The 25,953-nt window shown below is 37.6% G+C and overlaps 1 protein-coding gene across 2 annotated transcripts; it reads right to left on the bottom strand.

Moving 5' to 3' along the window:
• Window positions 1-18,107: 18,107 nt before the first annotated feature.
• LOC140838888 (probable WRKY transcription factor 2) lies at window positions 18,108-22,386 on the bottom strand. 2 transcript variants are annotated; one of them, XM_073205501.1, is made up of 6 exons: window positions 22,212-22,386; window positions 20,854-21,362; window positions 20,407-20,595; window positions 19,436-20,217; window positions 19,186-19,344; window positions 18,108-18,797 (listed from the first exon to the last, which is right to left on the bottom strand). In XM_073205501.1, the coding sequence occupies exons 2-6, from the start codon at window positions 21,280-21,282 to the stop codon at window positions 18,236-18,238; spliced, it is 2,121 nt and encodes a 706-aa protein (XP_073061602.1). In that variant the 5' UTR covers window positions 21,283-21,362; window positions 22,212-22,386; the 3' UTR covers window positions 18,108-18,235. The 2 variants fall into 2 exon arrangements, with proteins under 2 accessions (XP_073061602.1, XP_073061601.1); XM_073205500.1 differs by having other exon boundaries at window positions 20,854-21,344.
• Between the last annotated feature and the right edge of the window lie 3,567 nt (window positions 22,387-25,953).

Here is a 25,953-nt window from a genome sequence, read left to right as displayed (position 1 = left end):
CAACACGATAAGCTAGTGTCCCAACTCTGTCAAGAATCTCAAATGGTCCAATAAACCTCGGACTGAGCTTGCCCCTCTTCCCGAATCTCATAACACCCTTCATGGGTGCTATCTTTATAAAACGTGATCACCTACGGCAAACTCTAGATCTCTCCTTCTCTTATCAGCATAGCTCTTTTGGTGACTTTGGGCGGTCTTCATTCTGTCTCGAATCTTGACCACCACATCTGCAGTCTGCTGAAAAATCTCTGGACCAAGTTCTGCTCTTTCATCGACTTCATCCCAATGAATCGGCGATCTGCACTTCCTTCCGTACAATGTCTAGTAGGGAGCCATACCTATAGATGATTGGAAACTGTTGTTGTAGGTAAACTCCACTAGAGGTAGCTTAGACTCCCAAGTCCCATGGAAATCTATTATACAGGCTCGCAATAAATCCTCCAAAATCTAAATCACTCGCTCAGACTGGCCGTCCATCTGCGGGTGAAAAGCTATACTGAAAAGCAACTTCGTCCCCATGGCTGTATGAAAACTCTTCCAAAAGGACAATGTAAACCTCGGGTCCCTGTCGGACACAATAGAAACTGGGATCCCGTGCAATCGAATGATCTCCCTGATATAGAGCTCCGCATAATGCGTCATGGAGAAAGTGGTCTTCACTGGAAGGAAATGTGCTGACTTGGTAAGTCGATCTACTATGACCCATATGGCATTAAAACCTCTGACTGACTTTGGAAACCCAACGACGAAGTCCATGGTGATATTCTCCCATTTCCACTCGAGGATAGGGAGCGGCTTAAGCGTTCTTGCTGGCCTCTGATGCTCTGCCTTTACCTGCTGACAAGTGAGGAATTCAGACACAAATATGTGGATATCTCGCTTCATCCCTAGCCACCAATACAAAACCTGCAGGTCCTTGTACATCTTGGTACCTCTTGGGTGAATAGAATACGGAGATGTATGTGCCTCTGTCAGAATATCCTCTCTGATACCAACTATAACATACCGTCCTTTTACTAAAAATTTGCGGAAAAATTAAAAATTTTCTTAAATAAATCGTGAACGTTCAAATTTGATAAAACAACTGTTCATCCTCAATAATTGTTGCAACAGAAGATCTCAAAGTAATGTCTGTCAAAAGTATTTGCTTGAATCATCAAAACAGTAACATAAAATCAGAATATTTAAACATCTCAAATATCATTAAAAACATGGGCGGTCCTCACCCCTAGTCTCCTACTCAGTCTAAGCCTGCTCCTTGGTCCCCACCCCTAGTCTCCTCGAAAACATCCTCACCTGCACTGATCAAGTCTAGGGAGTCTAAAGACTCAACACGTATAAACTGGAAGTAACAAGTACTGCATAATAAATCCACATGTTAAAATAGAACGTACAAACTTGAAACTTGAACTGACAATTAAACTTGAACATACGTACATACATAGACGTGCCATAACGTGAAAACTTTTCATAAACATACTTGCATACTTGTACATACATATCTTAATCATTTTGCGTAGAGGCATGTTTCAAAGCAAGTGACCCATAACATACATCGTCTGATCAGACTAAACCACAATACTGTGCTGACAGGGAAAAATCCACTGCCACATACTGAGATCCCTGTTCATGCTTTAACGGGCGGATTGGTCCCCGTTCATGATTTAACGCTTTCCAATCCTCATCTAAACTCGTTCATGCTTTAACGATGTAGATTGGTCCCTGGTCATGTTTTACCGCTTTCCAATCCAATACATAATTTGGTCACAAAACAATTATCATACCTCAAAAACTTAAAAATAGTTTATTTGCACGTCGAACATCCATACTTGGCATTGAGTGATTCGTTGGATCTCTCTTTGGGCCACTGCTGCACATATTAACATGCATTTCAACACTTAACTTGCATAGCTTAGACGTAGGTACGCGTACTCACAACCGAAGTAATTAAATGGCTTATGTCATTATAGATCGCTCGGGACTTGACCTCGTTTAATCGTACAAACCATGACATGAAATCTTGAAACAAACTCTAAGATGATGTGTGTACATTTCCCAACCATAAAAGGCATGAACTCACTAATTGAACTTGAAAAGAAAGTGGAAGCCAAACACTCGGGCAGAAGGAGTGGCGCTCGGGTGGTAAGAAATTACAGCTCGGGCGCCGAGCTTAAAAAAATAATTTCTCGACAATGAGGGTGGCGCTCGGGCGGTAAAATTTTCCCACTCGGGCGCCGAGTTTTCTGAAGCTCTACTCTCGGACAGAATGAGTGGCGCTCGGGCGGTAAGAAATTACCGCTCGGGCGCCAAATTTACCGAACTTGCGATTTGCCACTTAATACCCTTAACCAAAAAAATACGATTCGTGAACCAATCCATCGAGACTCATCCTAGGACACTATGAAACTGACTCGACTCCATAAAATGTCCCAAACGTTCCCAAGAAATGACGCACCACACGCAACACAATAAAACCCATAAACTCAAACTTTGACACCAAAATAGTTTTCACGACTACTCGATCTCCCAAGTGCCTAACGACGCGAAACAAAATGTCAATGACCTTCCTAACATCATTAACCACACACCTAAACACAGCAGTGATCACCCGCCAACCCAAACGAAGCCTGCAACCATCAAAATTCAAGAATGCATCAATACATAATTTTCTGAAAAACATAGTTTGAGCAGTCCCATGAAAAACACCATAACTCACTCAATTTGTATCCCAATATTTCGAATTTACTGTCAAATCGAAGATATCAAAAATTTCTACAGTTTTGATGTTGATAGTTTCTCAAAATCACGACCAAAAAATCGCAGTTTATAAATATGACAACAAAAACGAGATTTGTGATCCAAAAATCGTTTCAAAATTTATCCAAACATCATTGCTCAAACTTCTACACATTATACATGTATTTTTATGCATAAATAACAACACAACACATAATATGACGAGATCGATAAAAAACGAAAGAATATACGTGCCTTTGATATTTAAAATTACCGAACCGACGATATCGAAGTGGAGATGATGCGAGAGACGATCCGGGACTAACGTTGCACTAAGTTTCTTGAAGATAACTCAAAGAAATGTGCTGGAAAAATTGCAGAGGAGTGGGCGGATGCTCTTGGGAAGGAGAACCCTAGGTTTTCTTTTTAAAAAAAATGAAATGAAGAGGCAATGAGGGTGTGGGTGTGTGTGTTGCGTGAATGGTGCGTGTAAACATGTGTGGGTGCGTGTGTTTTGGTGATAATTAGGGACTAAAGTTTAGCTTAATTATAAATAACCATTAATTAAAATGGTAATCAAAGAATAACCTTTCTTTAAATTTAAATAACATCTCCTAGTTTAAAAAAATAAAGTGTACAAGTGTCAACTCTTTAAAACTTTAAAATCATAAAGTCACCTAGTGATTAAATTTAGGCTTTTAAAATATTAACAACTTAATAAATTAGTTAAAATGCCCCAACATCAACTTAAAATAAAATACCATATTTAAATTGCCAAAATCGTCACCGGTCTCTTTTCCTCCATCCCACCTCGAATAATCGCCTAAAACATGAAATTTGAAAAACATTTTAACGTGCATCACATATACATAAATAATTTTAAATAGTGCATTTAAATAATTCATGCATGGCTAATACTCAATTTAAAAAATTTAAATGAATGCTTTAATAATTAAATAATTAAATGGGTTATACGTGTACTGATTTTGGGCTCTACAAATTGTCCCTTACAATCCATGGTTCCATGCGAAAACCCTATGTCCCTCTTCCCTTGATTATGCGTGATTCCAGCATGTGTTTTCCCCTTAAATAATTCATGTTATATTAATATTTCATCCTACGTTGGCAGGGTACTCGTTGGAAATCATAACACGATCATATATACGTAAAAACGTTGAAAACTTTTGAAAATAATCGACAAAATGTTAAACCATCGAATATAAATATTTTTCATGCAAAAACAATTAAAACATGCGTATTATGATTTGAATGTTGCGAAAAAGGGGGTTTAGAAAACATGCATGTGCGTTTAAAATATTCGAATATTCAATCGTCGGCGAGGGTGCGAAGATAGACGAACGGGTGATGAAGAACCCTAGCTTTTTACTCCACCTTAAATTTTGAATTTTTTGTGTACAAGTCTGTGTAATTCGGCTGATAAGTGTGTCAAAAAGACCTAGGTTTACTTATTTATAATTTTTAATTAACATGTTAATGGACTTGGGTTTTGGTCTTTCAAGCTTAGGAGTGATCGGGCCTATTTAAAATAATTAAATTATGCTCAATAACACTTATTAATTGAAAAAATAAGATTTTATAAAAATTACTTTTCAAAAATAATGTTTTTTATCTTTTAAAAACTTTTCGTTTGCCCAAAACCGGCTTCCTGGGTAAATTAGAGCTCGTATCGTAAAATAATTCGAACTCTATCATTTTTAGAAAGATTTAATCATTCTTAATCATATTAAGAAGCCTTAAAAATATCTAGTGAAAAATATTTATTCTTGTCTTCGTCGTCTCCCGGTCTCCTTTCCCTGTCTGTTATCGAATATTCGGGTAAAATCCTTCAATTTCATGAAATCATGTCATATAATCATTTAATCATGCAACCATACCATATAATCATATATCATGCATCAAATAAGCATTTAAACTCAATTAAATAAAACAGTTAAGCAATTTAATTTATTTGCGTGCAAGTGGTTTACTTAGGTTGGTTTTTCAGGTGTTACAGATTTATTTTAGTTCTTAATATATTTAATCTTTTATGTATGGAAATTAAACTATTTGTTGTCATTTTTTAAGTTTATAATACAAGAAAACTTGTCTTTGGAGTGAAAATTTTGTAATTCTCGGTAATTCAGCTTTCTTTTTTACCAATTCTTTGCTTCAGAGCATATATTTGGCATTTTTGAAATGCTTATATATCTATTAAGGATGAAATCAAGACATGATTTAGAACATGATGGGTACTAAAGTTACATTGAATTGATATTTGTTTAAATGAATTTCAAAATTAACCCAAATATTTTGCTGAAATCAAAACCATTAATCCAAATAGTTAAAATTAGACTTTTTTATTTGAAAAAATTGGACCGTTTTAAATAATGATTTATCGGATGAATTGATTGGCCCGATTACATGGGCTTATTAAGTCGAATTTTAGCTTCATAAAAAAAACAAAAGAGTAAGTTGTATTTCAATTGGATATTGATTTTTCCAGAGAAAGTAAATGAAAAGAATTTTCATGGGACTCATGATTGTTAACTTGATAAATTAAAGTATATAATATTGGAATGGCCAATTATATGTTAGGAATTAGGAGTGAATCAAGTAAATAACATTTTCCATGTATGGTGGTCTTTATGATTTAATTACATACTTTTTTTATCCTTGTTGGACTTTTAATTTATTCTTTTTTTTAGTCTTCATATTATGTTATTCTATGTTACTAAATGGCTGAAATTGATAGTATGGTTGGTGAAAGTAGAAATTGAAATAACGAGCCTCATATTGAATCTTCTACGGAAACTATTGAAGATTCAAAAAAAGGAAAAATCATAAAGCCTAGATCAATTGTGTGGGAACATTTTGAAAGGTACGTTGACTTTGATGGGAATAAAAGAGCAAGTTGTCTTTATTGTAGTTCAAACTATATTGCCGATTCAAATTCCAATGAAACATCTCCTTTCAAAAATCATCTCAAAAAGTGTACGTAAAATCTCCATGATGGTGAGACTAAACAAGCCAAATTAAGATTTCATCCAAATTCAAAAGATAGTGAAAATTCACTTAATATTTGGAAATTTGATAAAGAAGCATGTAGAAAGCATTAGCTGCTAATTGTAGATGAACAATCTTTTAGTCTTCTTGAAAGAGAAGTGTTCAAGAATTTTATTAATTTAATATAACCTCTATTTCAAATTCCTTCTCATGTTACAATAACGAGAGATTGCTTTGAACTTTTCTCGGAAGAACTAGAAAAACTTAAGTTGTTTATTAAAGACACACACATCAAAGAGTTTGTCTCAAAATAGATACATAGACTTCAATACATCGAATCAATTATATGTGTCTCACAACTCATTTTATTAATAAAAATTGGAAACTGCATAAGAAGATCCTGAATTTTTGTCCAATTAGTAGTCATAAAGGTGATGGATATGGAAATCGCAATCACCAAGTGTTTGATTGATTGGGTTTTGGACAAAGTATTCTATGTTACAGTTGATAATGCTAGTTTAAATGATACGACATTGAAAGAACTTTCAAAACAATTTAGTAAATGAGGAAATAATTTCATGGATGGTTGTCACCTTCATGTTAGATGTTTTGCTCTGTAAAGCCCAAAATCAGTACACGTAACACCCATGCATTATTTAAACTTTTAATTCATTTATTTAAATTTAAAATGACTTTTAGCGATGCATAATTTATTTAAATTCATTAATTTAAATTATTTATGTTTTATGATACACGTTAAAATATTCTCGAGTTTCATATTTCATGCTATTATTCGAGGCGGGATCAAGGAAAAGACCGGCGACGATTTTGGCAATTTTAAAATGTGCTATTTTATTTTAAATTTAGATTAAGACATTTTAAGTGACTTATAAGTTTTAGTATTTAAAGTCTAATTTATTTTTTAGTGATTTTAAGGGTTTAGAACATTTAAATTAACAAGTATGCATTTTATTTTAAATTAGAAGATTTTAATAAGGTGGGTATTAGTTTACCATTTTATTAGCTTGTTAATTTGTTTAACATTTTAAATAGTTTGATTAATTATTTAATTAAGCATTTTCCCCCTATTTACTCCTAATTAATCACACCCACACGCTCTTTTACACACACTAGAAACTTCCAACATACGCACTAGGGTTATTCTACCATAGAGCAGCCGCCTCTACCCCTATCAATTTCCAGCAAATTTTCGTGAGTTGTAATTCAAGAAAATAGTGTCACGTTCGTCCCGGATCAAGTCTCGCTCTGTTTCCACTTCGGTATCGCCGTACCGTGAGTTTTTCATATCAAAAGGCACGTATATTCTATTTTCCTGTATCGATCTTGTCATAGTAATAATTTTGATGTTTATTGTATGAAAACCATGTGTATGTTATGTGAAAGCTTGAGCAAAAATGATTGGATCACTTTTGAAACGTTTTTGGATCTCAAAACTCAAAGTTTGCTGTCAATCTAAATACTGCAACTTTTCGGTCGACTTTTTGGGAAAACTTTCGTCATATAAAAAGTAGAACTTTTTGTTACCTTCCATTTGACAGTAAATTCGAATTATTTGGATAAAAATTGAGTGAGTTATGACTGTTTTCGTGGGACTGCTCAAACTGCGTTTTCTAAAAAAATGTTCTTGATGTGTTCTTGAAGTTTTATTGTTGCAGGATTTGTTGGGGATCGACGCGTGATCGCTGTTGCATTTAGGTATATCAAGAATGATGTTGGGATGATTGTTGGTGTTTCTTTTTGTGTCGTTAGGCACTTGGTTGAATTAGAAATCGTAAGAATCGTTTTGGGGTCAAAGATCGTGTTCACGGATTGGGTTGTATTGTTTGTGATGCGTAGTTGTTTTGGGGCGTTTGTTTGAGTTTAAGTAATTGTCATAGCATCCTAGGATGGGTCTCGAGGCATTGTTTCATGGTCCGTATAGGAGGAATAAGCCTTAAGTGTAGTGTTTCTTCGTTGGTTCGCGATTCCAGCACCTACACGGACCTGTAAGCCTTAAGTGTAGTGTTTCTTCGTTGGTTCGCGATTCCAGCACCTACACGGACCTGTAGACGGACCCTGGAACGGGGTCCGTGCCCTTTTTCCTCGAAAACTCGATTTTCCAGTACCTACAGGGACCTCGACAAGGACCTCACCGTGTCCTTTATAAAATATATATATATATTTTCCTTTCTCTTTGTGATTGTTTTGGGGTTTGATGTTATGATTTAGTACGATGATTAAACGAGGTCGAGTCCCGAGAGATTTAGAATGTCATAAGGAAATTTCTCATTTTTGGGTGTGAGCATGACTATACGTCTAAGCTATGCAAGATAAGTATTGGAACTCATGTTAGTATGTGCAGCAGTGGCCCCAAGCGAGATCCAACAAATCCCTAGACGCCAAGTAAGTACGTTTGACGTGCAAATGAGAAAAAGTTTTATTTTTGAGGTATGCTAAATTTCATGTGACCAATTTATGAATGGGTTTGAAAGTCGGTGAACGTGGCCGAGGACCTCTCCACCTCGTTAAAGCATGAACGGGTTTAGATCAGGATTGGAAAGCGGTAAAGCATGACCAGGGACCAATCCACCCGTTAAAGAATGAACGGAGATCTCATGTATGTGGTAGTGAATTTTCCCTGTCAGTCCAGTACCTCTACGTAAAATTATGTTATGTATGCTCATGTATGTACGACGCAAGTATGTTTACGAAAGTTTTATGACCATGGCATGTCTATGTTACGCTATTTTGTTCATGTTCCAAGTATGTTCAAGTGCATGTCTCTATTATGTACACTCTATTTTGATATGCATGTGGGTTTATTACGTAGTACTTGTTATTTCCAGTTTATACATGTTGAGTCTTTGGACTCACTAGACTTGATCGATGCAGGTGAGGATGATGACGAGGAGACTAGGGTGGGGACCAAGGAGCGGGCTTGGACTGAGTAGGAGGCTACACCAGAGGACCGCCCAGCTTTAAGAATATATGAAAATTTTAATACTCTGATTTCATATTTATGGTTGAGAGTTTTTAAGCAAATACTTTTAGTAAACTTCATTTGGAATCTTTAGTTGCAACAATTTCGGGATGGACAGATTATGATATTGAATTTTGAAGGTTCACCATTTATTTAAGAAAGTTTTAAATTTTTTCGCAAATTTCAAGTAGTTCAAAATACGGTACATCACAGTTGGTATCAGAGCGGTGTTCTTGTAAAGGGTTATGCCTACTGCCAGTCACAAGAAGCTCACGAAGTCACACCGCAAGTCTGTAAGTTTTAAGGTTTTAAATTTATGTTGTGTACTAAGCATTAAGTTCTGATTTCAGTATGTGCATATTTTAAAGTTCAAGTACATGCATCTTATGTTATTGATATCATGTTCATGCATGTTGGGCTTACGTGTTGGATAAATTCTGGAACAGTATGCCTCCTAGACGTTTGACTAACTGTGAAGCTAGGGAAGAGGACTGAGAGCGTCGTGATGAGGGGAGGGCCAATCCCCCACCTCCACCTCCGGATATGCCGGCGCATATGCTTGCAGGTATGATGCAGTTCTTTGCACAATTTGCGGGGAACCAGGCCGCGGCAAACACAGAGGAGAGACCTAGACCAGAGATAGTATACGAGAGGTTCAGGCGGATGATCCAGAGGAGTTTTTTGGGACCACTAACCCGATGATATCCGAGGGATGGATTAAATCCATCGAGGTGATTTGCCTTTATGGAGTTTCAAGATGCAGATAGGGTCAGGTGTGCCACATTTCTACTGACCGGGGATGCCAGAATGTGGTGAGAGAGCGCGTCCGTAGCAGCAAATTTCAGACCCTTTCTTGGGATGGCTTTAAGGAGGTATTCTACTCCAAGTACTTCACTGAAGAAGTAGGTCCAGACTGACCAGGGAATTGATGACACTGCGACAGAGAGACAGGAGTGTTGCAGAATTTTTCAGAAAGTTTAAAAGAGAGTGTCACTTTGTGCCCCTGATAGCTAATGATGCCCAGGGAAAGTTGAGGCATTTCATGGGTGGGTTGCGACCGATCTTGCGCCGAGAAGTCCGAGTATCTGGTCCTACTACATATGCAGTTGTTGTATCTAGAGCGTTGGCAGCAGAATAGGATCAGAGGGATATTGAGACTGACAGATAGTTCAAGAGGCCCTATCAGGTGCCGCAGCAACAGCAGAGAACCCAGTTCAAGAGGCCTTACCAAGGGCAGCCAGGGAAGAAGCCAGACCAGGGACCGCCGAAAGGCAAGGGTCCTATCCCACAGCAGAAGGCTTCGCAGAGACCTGGTAATTTCCCAGTGTGTCAGAAATGCAATCGCCAACATCCGGGGCAGTGTATATGGGGATCAGGGAAATACTTTCAATGTGGAGCCAGTGACCACATGTTGAAAGACTGCCCACATTGGACGCAACTGACCCACAGAAGAGTGTTTGCCATGCATGCTCAGGAGGCGAACCCAGACACGACATTGTTGACTGGTAACTTATTTAATTCATCAGTAATTAATTTTTTCCTTGCATGTTTGCATCGATTTGGAATCATTAGTGTTTTAGTTGGTATTTTGGTGTCATTAATTGCATAAGGGTAATATTAGAACCTTTGGGATATAAGTTGTGACGTGCTAACGACTCTTAGGAAATATTTTCGTCAAGAGATTAGCCACGAAGGCCCTCATAAATTCAGGAGCCACTCACTCCTTTATCTCGGAGACTTTCGCTAATCATTTAGACATCAAGTCCATCGGCCTTGATGTGAATTACTCGGTGACAGTCCCATCAGGGAAAGAACTGTTAGCTACCACCATGGTCAGAGATATTGATCTACAACTACAGGGCCACCTGGTATATGCCGATCTGATAGTTTTGTCGATGCCAGAGTTTGATATTATCTTGGGAATGGACTGGCTGACAAAGAACAGAGTCAAGATTGATTTTCAGAAAAGGTCAGTGCTAGTAAGACCTTCGGGTATTGAGCAGTTCCTCTTCGAGCCAGCTAGATGGAGGAGTTTCCCTCGCATGATCTCTTGCATGCAGGCGCGGATCCAAGGGGTGTCAGGATTTCTTGGCCAGCGTCATTTCAACACCAGATGTGCCCACTCCATCTATATCTGAGGTACTGGTGGTCAGAGAATTCCCTGACATATTCTCAGACGATGTTACAGGTCTTCCACTAGAGCGAGAAGTGGATTTTGCAATTGATCTTATGCCAGGCACTATGCCAATCTCCAAGGCACCGTACAGATTAGCTCCATCTGAGATGCTAGAACTCAAACAGCAGATTCATGAGCTTCTGGACAAAGAATTCATCTACCCTAGTTTCTCACCATGGGGCGCACAAATGCTCTTTGTGAAGAAGAAAGACGGGAGCATGAGGCTGTGTATCGATTACCGAGAACTGAACAAGGTAACGATCAAGAATATATAGCCACTTCCAAGGATCAAGGACTTGTTCGATCAGTTGCAGGGAGCCACAGTGTTCTCTAAGATAGATCTTCGATCGGGGTATCACCAGATGAAGGTGAAAGATGCAGATGTTCATAAGACAGCCTTCAGAACCAGATATGGGCATTACGAGTTCTTAGTGATGCCGTTTGGACTGACGAATGCTCCAGCGATTTTCATGGACCTCATGAACCGAGTGTTTCAGCCCTATCTTGATCAATTCGTCATAGTGTTCATTGACGATATTCTTATTTACTCGAAGAGCCATGAGGAGCACAGTCAGCACTTGAGAACAGTTTTACAGATCCTGCAGAGTCGCAAGTTATTTGCGAAGTTTAGTAAGTGTGAATTCTGGTTGGAGAAGGTAGCGTTTTTGGGTCACATAGTGTCTAGCAGTGGGATTGAGGTAGATCCAGCAAAGGTGGCAGCTGTTAAGGAATGGGTTGAGCCAAAGAATGCATCAGAGATCCGCAGCTTTCTGGGTCTAGCCGGTTACTACAGTAAGTTTATTCCGGGTTCTTTGTCGATAGCAATGCTGCTCACTTCATTGACTAAGAAGAATGCTAAATTCATTTTGAGTAACGAGTGTCAGAAGAGCTTTGACAATTTGAAGCAAGCTCTTATCACAGCGCCAGTGTTATCCGTGCCAGCATGTCAAGGCAATTTCGTGTTGTACACTGATGCATCTAAGCTCGGGTTAGGCGCAGTGTTGATGCAGCATGGTCGGGTTATAGCTTATGCTTCCAAGCAGTTGAAAGTGCATGAGAAGAACTACCCGATTCATGATCTTGAGTTAGCCGTCGTTGTCTTTTCTTTGAAGATATGGTGACATTACGTGTACGGCGAGAAATGCCAAATATTTACCGATCACAAGAGTCTCAAATATTTCTTCACGTAAAAAGAGCTGAACATGAGACAAAGACGGTGGTTGGAATTGGTAAAAGACTACGATTGTGAAATTAGCTACCATCCAGGGAAAGCTAATGTTGTGGCAAATTCCTTGAGCCAAAAGATTGCGGTCGTAGCACAATTGTCAGTGCAGAGATTGCTTCAGTCAGAGATTCAGCGATTTGGATTAAAGTTTTATCCTAAGGGCAGAGTTTCTAAGCTTTCTAATCTGACAGTCCAGTCTTCTTTGCAAGACCGAATCCGTGCAAGTCAGTCTTCAGATGAGCAGTTACAGAAATGGAGGTTGAAGGATGAGGCCAAGGGTAGTGTATTCTACTCAGTGTCGGATGGTGTTGTGAGATACAGAGGTAGAATGTGGGTGCCTAGTCTTGATTCGATCAGAGAAGATATCTTGTCAGAGGCACATGCATCTCCGTATTCTATTCACCCAGAAGGTACCAAGATGTACAAGGATTTGCAGACACTGTATTGGTGGTCAGGTATGAAGAGAGACATCCGCCGTTATGTGTCTGAATGTCTCACGTGTCAGCAGGTGAAGGCAGAGCATCAGAGGCCAGAAGGGATACTTAAGCCACTCCCTATCCCCGAGTGAAAATGGGAGAATATCACCATGGATTTCGTTGTTTGCTTTTCGAGGTCAGTCAGAGGATCAAATGCTATTTGGGTTATAGTGGATCGACTCACCAAGTCGGCACATTTATTACCAATGAAGACGACTTTCTCCATGACGCAGTACGCGGAGCTCTATATCAAGGAGATAGTTCGTTTGCATGGGATCCCAGTTTTTATTGTGTCCGACAGGGACCCGAGGTTTACATCGTCCTTTTGGAAGAGCTTACATGCAACCATGGGAACGAAGTTACTTTTTAGCACAACTTTTCACCTGCAGACAGATGGACAGTCTGAGCGTCTGATTCAGATTTTGGAGGATTTGTTAAGAGCTTGTGTGATAGATTTTCATGGGACTTGTGAGTCTAAGCTACCTCTAGTGGAGTTTACCTATAACAGTTTCCAATCATCTATTTGTATGGCTCCCTACGAGGCATTGTATGGGAGGAAGTGCAGATCGCCGATTCATTGGGACGAAGTCGGTGAGAGGTCATAACTTGGTCCAGAGATTGTTCAGCAGACTGCAGATATGTGGTCAAGATCCGAGATAGGATGAAGACTGCCCAGAGTCGCCAAAAGAGTTATGCTGATAAGAGGAGGAGAGACCTAGAGTTTGCCGTAGGTGATCATGTTTTTATAAAGATAGCAACTATGAAGGGTGTTATGAGATTTGGGAAAAGAGGCAAGCTGTGTCCGAGGTTCATTGGACCGTTCGAGATTCTTGACAGAATTGAGACACTCGCCTACCGTGTAGCCCTATCGCCGAATCTGGCCAGGGTACACAATGTGTTCCATGTCTCGATGTTGAGGAAGTATCTTACTAATCCTTCACATGTTCTGAGCTATGAGCCATCACAGCTTACTCCAGACTTGTCTTATGAGGAAAGACCTGTCCAAATCCTAGATAGACAGGAGCGGAGACTTCGAAACAAGGTGACCAAGCTGGTCAAAGTCCAGTGGCTAAATCAATCAGTGGACGAGGCCACTTGGGAGACTGGAGCAGATATGAAGAGTCGCTATCCAGAGTTGTTTGGTAAGATTTAATTTCGAGGGCGAAATTTTTATAAGTGGGAAAGGAACTGTAGAGCCCAAAATCAATACACGTAACACTCATGCATTATTTAAATTGTTAATTCATTTATTTAAATTTAAAATGAGTTTTAGCGATGCATGATTTATTTAAATGCATTATTTTAAATTATTTATGTTTTGTGATACACGTTAAAAAGTTTTCGAATTTCATGTTTCAGGCGATTATTCGAGGCTGGATCGAGGAAAAAACCGGCGACGATTTTGGCAATTATAAAATATGCTATTTTATTTTAAGTTTAGATTGGGGCATTTTAAGTGACTTATAAGTTTTAGTATTTTAAAGATTAATTTATTTATTTAGTGATTTAAGGGTTTAAAACTTTTAAAAATTTAGCAAGTGTGCATTTTATTTTAAATTAGAAGATTTTAGTAAGGTGTGTATTTTTTTACCATTTTTATTAGCTTGTTAATAGGTTTAACATTTTAAATAGCTTGATTAATTATTTAATTAAGCATTTTCCCCCTATTTACTCCTAATTAATCACACCCACACACACTTTTACACACACTAGAAACGTCCAAAACACACACACATATTTCAATTCAGATTTTATTATTTTTGAGAGGAAAAAACCTAGGGTTATTCTACCATAGAGTAGCCGCCTCTACCCCTCTCAATTTCCAGCAAATTTTCGTGAGTTGTAATTCAAGAAAATAGTGCCACGTTCGTCCCGGATCAAGCCTCGCACCGTTTCCGCTCCGGTATCGCGGTACCGTGAGTTTTTCATATCAAAAGGCACGTATATTCTATTTTTCCTGCATCGATCTTGTCATAATAATAATTTTGATGTTTATTGTATGAAAACCATGTGTATGTTATGTGAAAGTTTGAGCAAAAATGATTGGATCACTTTTGAAACGTTTTTGGATCTCAAAACTCAAAGTTTGCTGTCAATCTAAATACTGCGACTTTTCGGTCGACTTTTTGGGAAAACTTTCGACATATAAAACATAGAACTTTTTGATACCTTCCATTTGACAGTAAATTAGAATTATTTGGATAAAAAATGTGTGAGTTATGACAGTTTTCGTAGGACTGCTCAAACTGCGTTTTCTAAAAAAAATGTTCTTGATGTGTTCTTGAAGTTTTATTGTTGCAGGATTTGTTGAGGATCAACGCGTGATCGCTGCTGCGTTTAGGTATATCAAGAATGATGTTGGGATGATTGTTGGTGTTTCGTTTCGGGTCGTTAGGCACTTGGTTGAAGTAGAAGTCGTGGGAATTATATTGGGGTCAAAGGTCGTGTTCACGGATTGGGTTGTGTTGTTTGTGATGTGTAGTTGTTTTGAGGCATTTGTTTGAGTTTGAATAAGTGCCATAGCATCCTAGGATGGATCTCAAGACAATGTTTCATGGTCCGTATGATCGAGTTAGGAGGAATAAACCTTAAGTATAGTGTTTCTTCGTTGGTTCGCGATTCCAGCACCTACCCGGACCTGTAGACAGACCCTGGCACGGGGTCCGTGCTCCTTATCCTCAAAAATTCGATTTTCCAGTACCTACACGGACCCTCCGTGTCCTTAAAAAAAATTCCCTTTCTTTTAGTGATTGTTTTGGGGTTTGATGTTATGATTTAGTACGATGATTAAACGAGATCGAGTCGTGAGAGATTTAGAATGTCATAAAGAAATTTGTCTTTTTTGGGTGTGAGCATGACTATACGTATAAGCTATGCAAGATAAGTATTGGAACTCATGTTATGTGCAGCAGTGGCCCCAAGCGAGATCCAACGAATCCCTCGACGCCAAGTAAGTATGTTCGACATGCAAATGAGAAAATGTTTTATTTTTGAGGTATGCTAAATGTCATGTGACCAATTTATCAATGAGTTTGGAAGTCAGTGAACGTGGCCGAGGACCTCTCCACCCCGTTAAAGCATGAACGAGTTTAGATCAGGATTGGAAAGCGGTAAAGCATGACCAGGGACCAATCCACCCGTTAAAGCATGAATGGGGATCTCATGTATTTGGCAGTGGATTTTCCCTATCAGCACAGTATTGTGGTTTAATCTGATCAGGCACATTATGTATGAGTCACTTGCTTTGAAACATGTGTCTACGTAAATTTATGTTATGTATGCTCATGTATGTACGACCCAAGTATGTTTACGAAAGTTTTTTGACCATGACACGTCTATGTTACGTTACTATGTTCATGTTCCAAGTATGCTCGAGTTCATGTCTCTATTATGTACACTCTATTTTGAAGACTCATCAGGTTTTATTACGTAATATTTGTTATTTCCAGTTTATACGTGTTGAGTTTTTAAACTCACTAGACTTGATTGATGCAGGTGAGGATGATGACGAGGAGACTAGGGGTGGGGACCAAGGAAAGGGCTCGGACTGAGTAGGAGGCTAGACCCGAGGACCACCCAGCTTTAAGAATTTATGAAAATTTTAAAACTCTGATTTCACATTTATGGTAGAGAGTTTTTAAGCAAATACTTTTAATAAACTTCATTTGGAATCTTTAGTTGCAACAATTTCGGGATGGACAGATTATGTTATTGAAATTTGAAGGTTCACCATTTATTTAAGAAAGTTTTAAATTTTTCCGTAAATTTTAATTAGTTCAAAATACGGTACGTCACATGCTCACATTATCAATCTTTATTCTTCAAGATGGATTTAAAGAAGTTGGTGATTCCATGACACTTGTCAGACAAGCTTTGAGATACATTAGACAATCTCATGTAGGATAAAACGAATTGATCTATTGCTATGAAATTGAAAACACAGAGAGTAAAAAATCATTGTGTTTGGATGTTCCTACTAGGTGGAATTCGATCTATTTGATGTTGAATACAACACAAGAATCTTGGAATGTCTTAGTGAGATATGGTTTTCTTGATCCTGGATTGTTGGATAATCTTCTTAATAATACTTGTGTAGATGGAAATATTGTGGGTGCTTTTACTAATGATGACGGGAAGAAAAATAAGAACATGATAAAGTTTCTTGAAACTTTTATGATTACTTTAAGGATATCAAAGTCATTATATGTACTTCATATGTTCACTTTCAAGAAATTGGTGAAGTTGCTTGCATTTTGAAAATGTTAGTATATAGTGATGATACTGATTTGAGTTGTATGGCGCAGAAGATGAAAGATAAATTTAAAACGTATTGGGACACTACAGAAAATATGAATAAGCTGACTTTTTTTGCTTGTGTGTTAGATCTTCGTTTCAAATTTGAGAATGTTGCTTTTGTTCTTTTGAGTATGTATGTTTATATGATGAGTATCGAAAGAGAACTTCAAAAGAATCTCCATTTAATTCATGTGCTTCAACTAGTGAAACATTTGACATGTCAAGTTCTGTAAGCGCACATAAAAAAAAAAAAACCTCAATTTAACAAGAATACTTGAGGCACATAGCCATTTGTGGAATTATGGATGCTGAGTCATATTTGAAAAAATATCTTGTGAAGAAATAGAGTCTGAAAATGAAAATTTTGATACGTTGCTTTGGTGGAAAGTTAGCAAGCCTAGATTTCCTTTTCTTCCTGAAATGGTTCGTGATGTATTAAAAATTTCTATTTTTACTGTGACGTCAGAAAGCAAATTTAGTACTTGAGGACGTGTGCTTGATCCATATAGGAGTTCTTTAACTCCTAAACTGGTGCAAGCTCTTGTTTGTGCACAAGGACTGACTTCGTGATGTATCTTCACATATTACATCAGAAGAAGACTTGGATAAGTTTGAGAAATTTGAAGATGGTAAAAGTTACATATGTTTTTACATTAATGTTACAAATATTGTATTTTAATGGATAAAAATAATTTTTTTTTTCGAGATTTGGCCAACTTTGGAAAAGGTGTTTTTTGCATAACTAACGTGTAATTGCATCTAGAAATCATGTGTGATAAAATAAATTAATTTATACTAAATTTTAGTTTTAGTATTAGGAATCTATGATTTATAAACCTTCATATTTGATTGTTGACTTAATAATCACCTCCCTTTCTTTCTTCGGAATTGCGACGACATCATCAAGCATCATCTTCAGTAGCTTTTTTTCTTCATAATTTTAGACTTTATTGCCATTATTTGAATTTTGAAAATATGTGTTTTCGTATCTAAATTAAATGTTTGAATAAATTTATGTTTTTTTAACTGTAATAATAATTAACCGAACAAAGTGAACGTATAGATAGGTCCATTATATGACAAAACAAAAACCGAACCGAATTAGAACGGTTCGGTTTCGAATTACATAATTAAAAAACCGAAAACAGAAAAACCGAACAAAAAGTAGATAAAATAAAACCCCACACACACCCTAGTTTCTGCAAGCAAAATCAGTTCATCAACTTACTGATTTATTTTAAAATAAAACCAAACAAAAAAATATTGTTCCAAATTTCATTTTTCATGAAAAAATTCGTAAGATAGTAAGCGTCGAGAAAAGTATAAATTCGATAAAAACAAATTTACATCTGTGGTCCAAGCGGCAATCGACTCATTAGCTGCTGATACACCGAGGATGCATTAGGTGGATTCAAACCCGAATCGGTAACAGGCTCCATTTTGGGCTCACCCTTGGCCATCATAAAGCCCAGATTGTTACCCATTGGGCAGACCTGATTTCCAAAATATGCATGAACTGGCAGAACTGGCAGCCTGCCTGGGTTGGGACCTAATCCAGCCAGAGCCAAACTGGCAAAACCTGGTTGATTTACACCAAACCCAAAACCGGGACCCGGACCTAGTTGCGGGTGACCGAAGGATCCTACAGAAAGAGTTTTGAATGGGGACGTCCCGGCATGAACTTGAGAAGGCTGGGGCCTGCGTACAAGACTACTTGAAGTGGCAGCAACTGGAGCTTGTTGGGTAGGATGCGAGCCTGAATTAATATGGCTGCTGTTTCTGGCCGCAGGGACGTCGTGATTGTGCTTACCCTCGTACGTAGTTATCACTGACTTCAGGTCGTGAGACGCCCTCTCCACATGCTTACGGACATTGCAGCTGGGGCTCGTGCACTTGTAGTAACTCCTGCACACATACATATCCCAAAATGAGGCTTTGTACAGTTGCACTTCTGGAAAACTTTCGGTTTCCGATAATTTGAGACAAACCTTTTTCTCACCCGCTCATTATAACTCAATAAACACAAGCTATTGAAAAAATAATATCATATATACCCCCACAAGATATTGAAAAAATAAATAACCTAAACATCTTTTAGTTGATGGGACATCATACTTCAGAAAACAGAACTAACCATTCATCTTATACCCCAATTCATTTTTGAAACAAGTTTTCAGAAAACGCTCTTAAAACAACAGAAAACGATACCAAACAATACCTAACGTTTTGTTGTGAACTTTTAATCGATCAAATCATAGATTCTAGGGGATTAATGATTTCACAAGAGAATAACCTGGGATTTGGGTTTCCTTTCACGACTTTCTGCCCGTATTTGCGCCATCGATAACCATCATCAAGAATGTCCACCTCACTGGTTGTTTGGACCACGACCCTGGGCTCCCTTATGGCTCTGGTGGCACCACTAATGTCTGAAGCATATGTTTCGATTCTCCTAGAACGAATAACGATGGTCAAAGATGCGTTTCAGATAACTGTCATCTCAAGAATTCAAATAAATCACGTAAAAAGGCGAGAGCCGGAACCTTCTCTTCGATTCTGATTCATCTCCTTCTCCATCATATCCTAAGGACACGCTGCCATGTGTTACACGATCATCATCATCATCTTCATTTGAGAAAGTAGGCGACCCCTCCACACCGTCCCCCAACTCGAGTTGGCCAGTTTGAGTATGCAAGAAATTAGTTCCAATACCATATTCTGGGATCAATCCCGTAGATTGTGTCACGTTGAGATTTCCCTTTTGCAAAGTCGACCACATGAGAGCGCCATTGGCACCAGTTCCATGTTGTTCAGAGCCGAGCTGGACATCACCGAGTGGATTTGAAGATCCAAGAGCCAGTCTACGATTGAAGGGAGGTTTCGAGTGGTTGTGAGCACCCTTATAAATTATCTCTGTAATATCGCCTTCCTCAGAACGTTCGACTTTTTTCTTGACCGGACAATTTGGATGTGTGCACTTGTAATAACTCCGAGGATACTCACTTCCCTTTACTTGTTTCTGCCCATACTTCCTCCAATTATAACCATCCTCGGATGGACTCCCTCCAGCATTGGTGTCTCCGTTGCTTAGTTGATCTCCATCATCCTCATGTGGTTCATCAAGTGGTGGAGAATGCTTGGCAGCATCGGCAGAATTATAAGTCGGCTCAGATGAGTGATTGCTGAGTCCATTGTCTTCTGCAGAGGATATAGGGTAATTTGTTTGCTGAAAAACCGTTCCATTATTCTGAGAGGGAGATTTAGGAGGTTCAACGCGATAAACATCGACACTGGCATAAGGCCGCAGAGAACAGGAAGGATCCACCTGTTAACTCGATGGTAAAATAAAAACAAATTAACACTCAGGAAGTTTGGAGGTGGAACAAATTCTAAAGATCGACCAAGGCAGGGATTTAACTAGTAGTTACTCAATGATATTATTTGCGTCATAATACAAGAAATAGACACGTGCTCGTTAAGAAAGCATAAAAGGAAGATGGATAGCAATTATTACTTTGTTAACGGTATTAAAACAATGGTATAAACCAGATTCTGCAACGGTTTGAAATGCAAATGAAGATGCATCGAAATCTACACATGTATTCCTCTTGCCCATACCACGATCTTCTGTCATCAACGCAGGGTAGAGATTGTTTCCAGTTGAGGCAAATGAAAATTTTCCAGTTGTAGGAGATGGCAAAACCTGCACACATTACGAGCCCATCAATTGAGCACATGAGGATAAAGCAATCAAACATCATTATGAATATGATTAATCATCAGACCCAAGAAATTGTGATAGAATACAGAAGCAAATATAACAAAAGACTTGAACAAGGACTTGAGTTCTGGTCATAATCGGACAACTAGTAAATCTTCTACTGTAATCAATCAAGAAATCTGACTAGAACTCCTATTGACGGAATCTTGATAGTTAGCCAGACACCATAAGAGAGCTTACCGATAAATTAGAGAGAAAAACGGGAGAATCTAGCAGTGTTGTGGGGCTAAGACCGGGAGGGATTGTCAAATAAGGAGATTGAACTTCTGGGATCTTAGAAAGGTCAGCAGGTCTGATTCTGTCTGTATCCAATCGAGGAACGTTTATGCCAGCCCGAGCTGCCATCCTCTCCACAAGACCTCCTCGAGAGCTCATTTGCCGAGCTGCATTTGAGTTGCATGCTTCATCTCCTACAACAGATCGAGCCTGATCCCTATTATCAGAATTACCCGAAAAAAGGTGTCCATTTTTATTTTCACTGACAGACGCAGCAACTGATGATGTTTTGATGTCGTCGCTTATCATTGAGGAGGAGAAATCGCCACTTGGACTTTGGTTTGGAGTCATCCACTCTCCCATGATAGAAGTATGATCGTCAAACCCAACCATGTTTTGTTATCCACGCGAAAACAGACCGCAAAATAAATGAGATGGTTGCAGAAGTGAAAAACCTGAAAGAATTAGATATTCTGGAGAAAGCTAAAACTGTCAAGAAGTGATAGTAGCAAATTACAGAGAATAATAAAGCAGCTTAAACAAAAAGAAAAGAGGATACAGAAACCAATGTTTTGCTTGAGAATTCCACCCAACCCCAAGAAAGAAAACCATGTTTTCCCACGTAAGTGACATAAAAATATAAGAAACCCAGAACAACGAAGCAGTGAGTAGGCTCACAAGCATGACTTCAATACTGCTTTTCTAATCTATTTACGAAAGCAACGAGTGAAATATATATCAATTAATTTACAGTAAAACTCCCCAGTCATTAACATCAACAGAGAACATATCATTCGCTTAACAATCAATCAGATTTTTTCCTGAAACAATCAATCAGACATTTCCGTACTTTAAAGTCCCACTAAAATCCAGTGCATCCGAACTCCGAGCTCAAAACATTGAAAGGGAAAGAAAAAAAAGGGTCCTAACAAAAAATAGTGTATGATTAGAACCCATTGAAATCTCAATCTTTAAAAAGATCGCAAGCACATGATTTAACAAATAAAAATGGCCCGTTCTTCAAATCTTAAAACCCATCGAGATCCAACAAAATGGGAAACAAAAAAAACGGAATTAGGGAAAACACACACACACACACACACACTCCACCCAAGGAAGTAGAACCGCAAGTATCTTATGTGCATGGACCATCATCAAGCACTAAAAATGACGAAACTTAAATGAACGAAACAAACCATCAACGACCGGGAAAATGGATTCTTCACAAGAACAAAATAAGCGAAAATAAAACGAAAAACCCACCAAAGTACAAGACTCAATCATGAGCAAATGATGAGCAAAACAGAGGCAAGTTTTAGTACCTGAATACAACATAGAACAGTCAAAATTAAGAAAGATTGGACCTTTTCTCTGACCCCTCCTCAGATTAATCTTCGCTTAACCATTTTTTTCACCACCATATTAAATCAGAGAAAAATGAACCATTTTTTTTCCTTTCTTCAGAAACGACACCACCCCATCCCACCCCCAGCTCCAGCTCCACCTCCACCTCCACCTCCACCTCCACCCTCCACCCTCCACCTCCCTCCAAAAATGGTTCAGCAGTCAGCAAGAAATGCGATTGCTGGTAACGTTAAAAAAAATAAAGATTTTCGCAAACCACTTATGGGACAAAGTGGGGGGTTTGTTTGGGAGTTACGGTTCTTGGGATCTTTTTCGAAACAAAGATACTGTGCATTAGAAGCCTTTCATACTGACAAATATCAGTCTCTATGCTTAAATAAAACAATTTCTTGTCCAATTTAATATATTTATTGTTTCAACTTTTTCCAGGGGGCTTTTTGGGGAATTTCACATCTTTGACCACCCAATAAGCGACTGCCATGTGGATCTCGAGATTTGACTGGTAAAGTGATTATGGGATTAGGGGCCATTATTGTTTTTTGATTAAATAATTGGACAACAATATAATTGCAGCCAATTTAATTCTTGGGTAATTAATTTAGTATAGATATAGATAGATAGGGGTTAGTGTAACGGCCGAATTATCATATAAATTTTTTAGCCAGAATTTTTGCTTCAAATTCAAATTCTAACGTTTTCCATTTATTTAGGGCTCCAATATCAATTCGGTTAAAAAATATTACATCATACTTGCATTAAGAATAAACAGCCTCTCAAACAATAAAATATATAAAAAAATTGCTTCTAATTTCTGAAATCTTAGACGAAATTTTCAAAGAGTGAGTCTCATGTGAGACCGTCTGACGGATCATAATCTGTTAAGAGTGAGTCTCATGTGAGACCGTCTCACGGATCATAATCTGTGAGACGGGTCAACCCTACCCATATTCACAATAAAAAGTAATACTCTTAGCATAAAAAGTGATACTTTTTCATGGGTGACCCAAATAAGAGATCCGTCTCACAAATAATACCCGTGAGACCGTCTCACACAAGTTTTTGTCATCTGTTAAATGGGTCAACCCTACTCATATTCACAATAAAAAGTAATACTCTTAGCATAAAAAATAATATTTTTTCATGGGTGACCCAAATAAGAGATCCGTCTCACAAATACGACCCGTGATACCGTCTCACACAAGTTTTTGTCATTGTCAAAAGCTAAGTTGTTATTTATTTCTAGAGAAAAACTCGTGTCAGACGGTATTACGTGTCGTATTTTGTGACACAGATATCTTATTTGAGTTATTCATGAAAAAATATTATTTTTTATGCTAAGAGTATTACTTTTTATTGTGAATATCGGTAGTGTTGACCCGTCTCACAGATAAAGATTCGTGATATCGTCTCACAAAAGACCTACTCTTATTTCTATAATACTATATTACAAAATAAATTATGTACATTCATGTAATAATTAGAAACATGTTACTGAAATTTAAAGAATGCGATGAAAAATAACACAAAAACTCATATGAGTTCATCTCACGAGTCTTCGTAAGAAGAATATCCAAACAGACCTGATTCATTAAAAAATATTATTTTTTATTCTAAAATATTATTCTTTTGTAAATATGGATCAAGTCAACTTATCTAATGAATATAAGAGTGGGTCTCATGTGAGACCGTCTCACGGATCTTAATCTGTGAGACAGGTCAACCCTACCCATATTTACAATAAAAAGTAATACTCTTAGCATAAAAAGTGATACTTTTTCATGGATTACCTAAATAAGATATCCGTATCACAACTACGACCCGTGAGACCGTATCACAACTACAACCTTATGAGACCGTCTCACACAAGTTTTTGCCCGAATATAAATATACGAGACTGGCACATAAGACTTACTCAAAAAATAAATATGTGTGTGTACTTGTAATATAAACTTAGTCTAAGTCAAAGGCTCCTAGATTAAGAGCAACCTGATATTCTGGTATTTGGTTAATTTGTATTTTAAATAATCTTCAACATTAGAGTTAGATTTTTAATGCTTCATTAAAAATAGGGAATATGTGGCTATATGATTACTCTATCTTAACAAGATTCCCCAATTTGGATGTGCAATCTTTTTCAATTTAAGCAAGATTAGAAATCACCATAATATTCCATATTCTTGACATATTATGATATAATCATTTTTGTTGTGAAAAAGTAAAAATTTACGGTAAAAAGTAAAAATCTCAAACTCTCAAAATTATCAAACTACACACTTTATAATATTTTTCTCTCAACTCAATTGTTATTTCATTCACAAATGAGTGCTCTATTTATAGAGTTTCATATACAAATATTCCAAAATAAATTACCTCATTACATACATCATCACACACTAATTTTCAATATTCAACACCTAATTTTACCTAATTTTCAACATTCAACATTCAACATACATATTTTAATATTATATTTTCAACACTCCCCCTTGTGATGATGATCATAATGATTGTCTTCATTACGTGTTTTTATACTGCCTCGTTAAAAACCTTACTTGGAAAAACTCATTGGGATAAAAACCATAGTAAGGGAAAAAGAGTGCAGTCACGTAAACTCCCCCTGATGTTGACATGAACAGTTCTTCACAAATTTCGTAGATTGCGCATCCCAATATTATATATGTGCTTTCTGAATATTGACGTAGGAAGTGCCTTTGTGAAGAGATCTGATGAGTTTTCACTTGATCGAATGTGACGAACATCAATACATTTATTCTTCTCAAGCTCTTTGGTGAATGCGAAGAACTTAGGAGGAATATGTTTAGTTCTGTCGCTTTTTATGTATCCTTCTTTCATTTGAGCAACACATGCAGCATTATCTTCATATAGTATCACAGGTTTCTCGTCGAATGATAATCCACATGAGATTTGGATATGTTGGGTCATTGATTTTAACCACACACATTCACGGCTTGCTTCATGTAGTGCAATAATCTCGGCATGATTTGATGAAGTTGTTACTAGTGTTTGTTTCTGTGAACGCCAAGAAATTGCAGTGCCTCCACGAGTAAATACATATCCAGTTTGGGAACGTGCCTTGTGTGGATCAGATAAGTATCCAGCATCAGCATAACCAATTATACTTGGATTAGCATCTTTTGAATACAAAAGTCCCAAGTCTGTCGTTCCTCGTAGATAACGGAATATATGTTTAATTCCATTCCAGTGTCTCTTTGTTGGATATGTGCTAAATCTTGCCAACAGATTCACGGCAAAAGATATATCAGGCCTTGTACAATTTGTAAGGTACATAAGGGCACCGATGGCACTTAGATATGGTACTTCTGGACCAAGAATATCTTCATCATCTTCACATGGACGGAATGGATCCTTTTCTATGTTTAATGATCTAACAACCATTGGAATACTTAAAGGATTTGATTTATCCATATTAAAACGTTTAAGGATCTTTTCTGTATAATTTGTCTGGTGAACAAACATTCCACATTCTTTTTGTTCAATTTGCAAACCCAGACAATACTTGGTTTTTCCAAGATCCTTCATTTCAAATTCTTCCTTCAAGTATGACACAACTTCTTGAATTTCCTTACTCGTTCCAATGATGTTTAAATCGTCAACATATACAGCAATAATTACGCATCCGGATGTTGTTTTCTTAATGAAAACACAAGGGCATATTGA

Source organism: Primulina eburnea, chromosome 8 (assembly GCF_022965805.1).
Source record: "Primulina eburnea isolate SZY01 chromosome 8, ASM2296580v1, whole genome shotgun sequence".
NCBI lineage: Eukaryota > Viridiplantae > Streptophyta > Magnoliopsida > Lamiales > Gesneriaceae > Primulina > Primulina eburnea.
Note: the sequence above shows the minus strand (reverse complement) of the source record. Positions and strands in the feature narration are given on the sequence as shown.

What these genes read in the sequence shown, in the direction of transcription:
- LOC140838888 (XM_073205501.1), bottom strand. Translation starts at nt 21,282, where the DNA reads ATGGTTGGGTTTGACGATCATACTTCTATCATGGGAGAGTGGATGACT. An exon ending in TTTTTCTCTCTAATTTATCG is followed by an intron (nt 20,596 to 20,853) that starts GTAAGCTCTCTT and finishes TAATGTGTGCAG; the next exon opens with GTTTTGCCATCTCCTACAAC. An exon ending in GAATCAGAATCGAAGAGAAG is followed by an intron (nt 19,345 to 19,435) that starts GTTCCGGCTCTC and finishes TATTCGTTCTAG; the next exon opens with GAGAATCGAAACATATGCTT.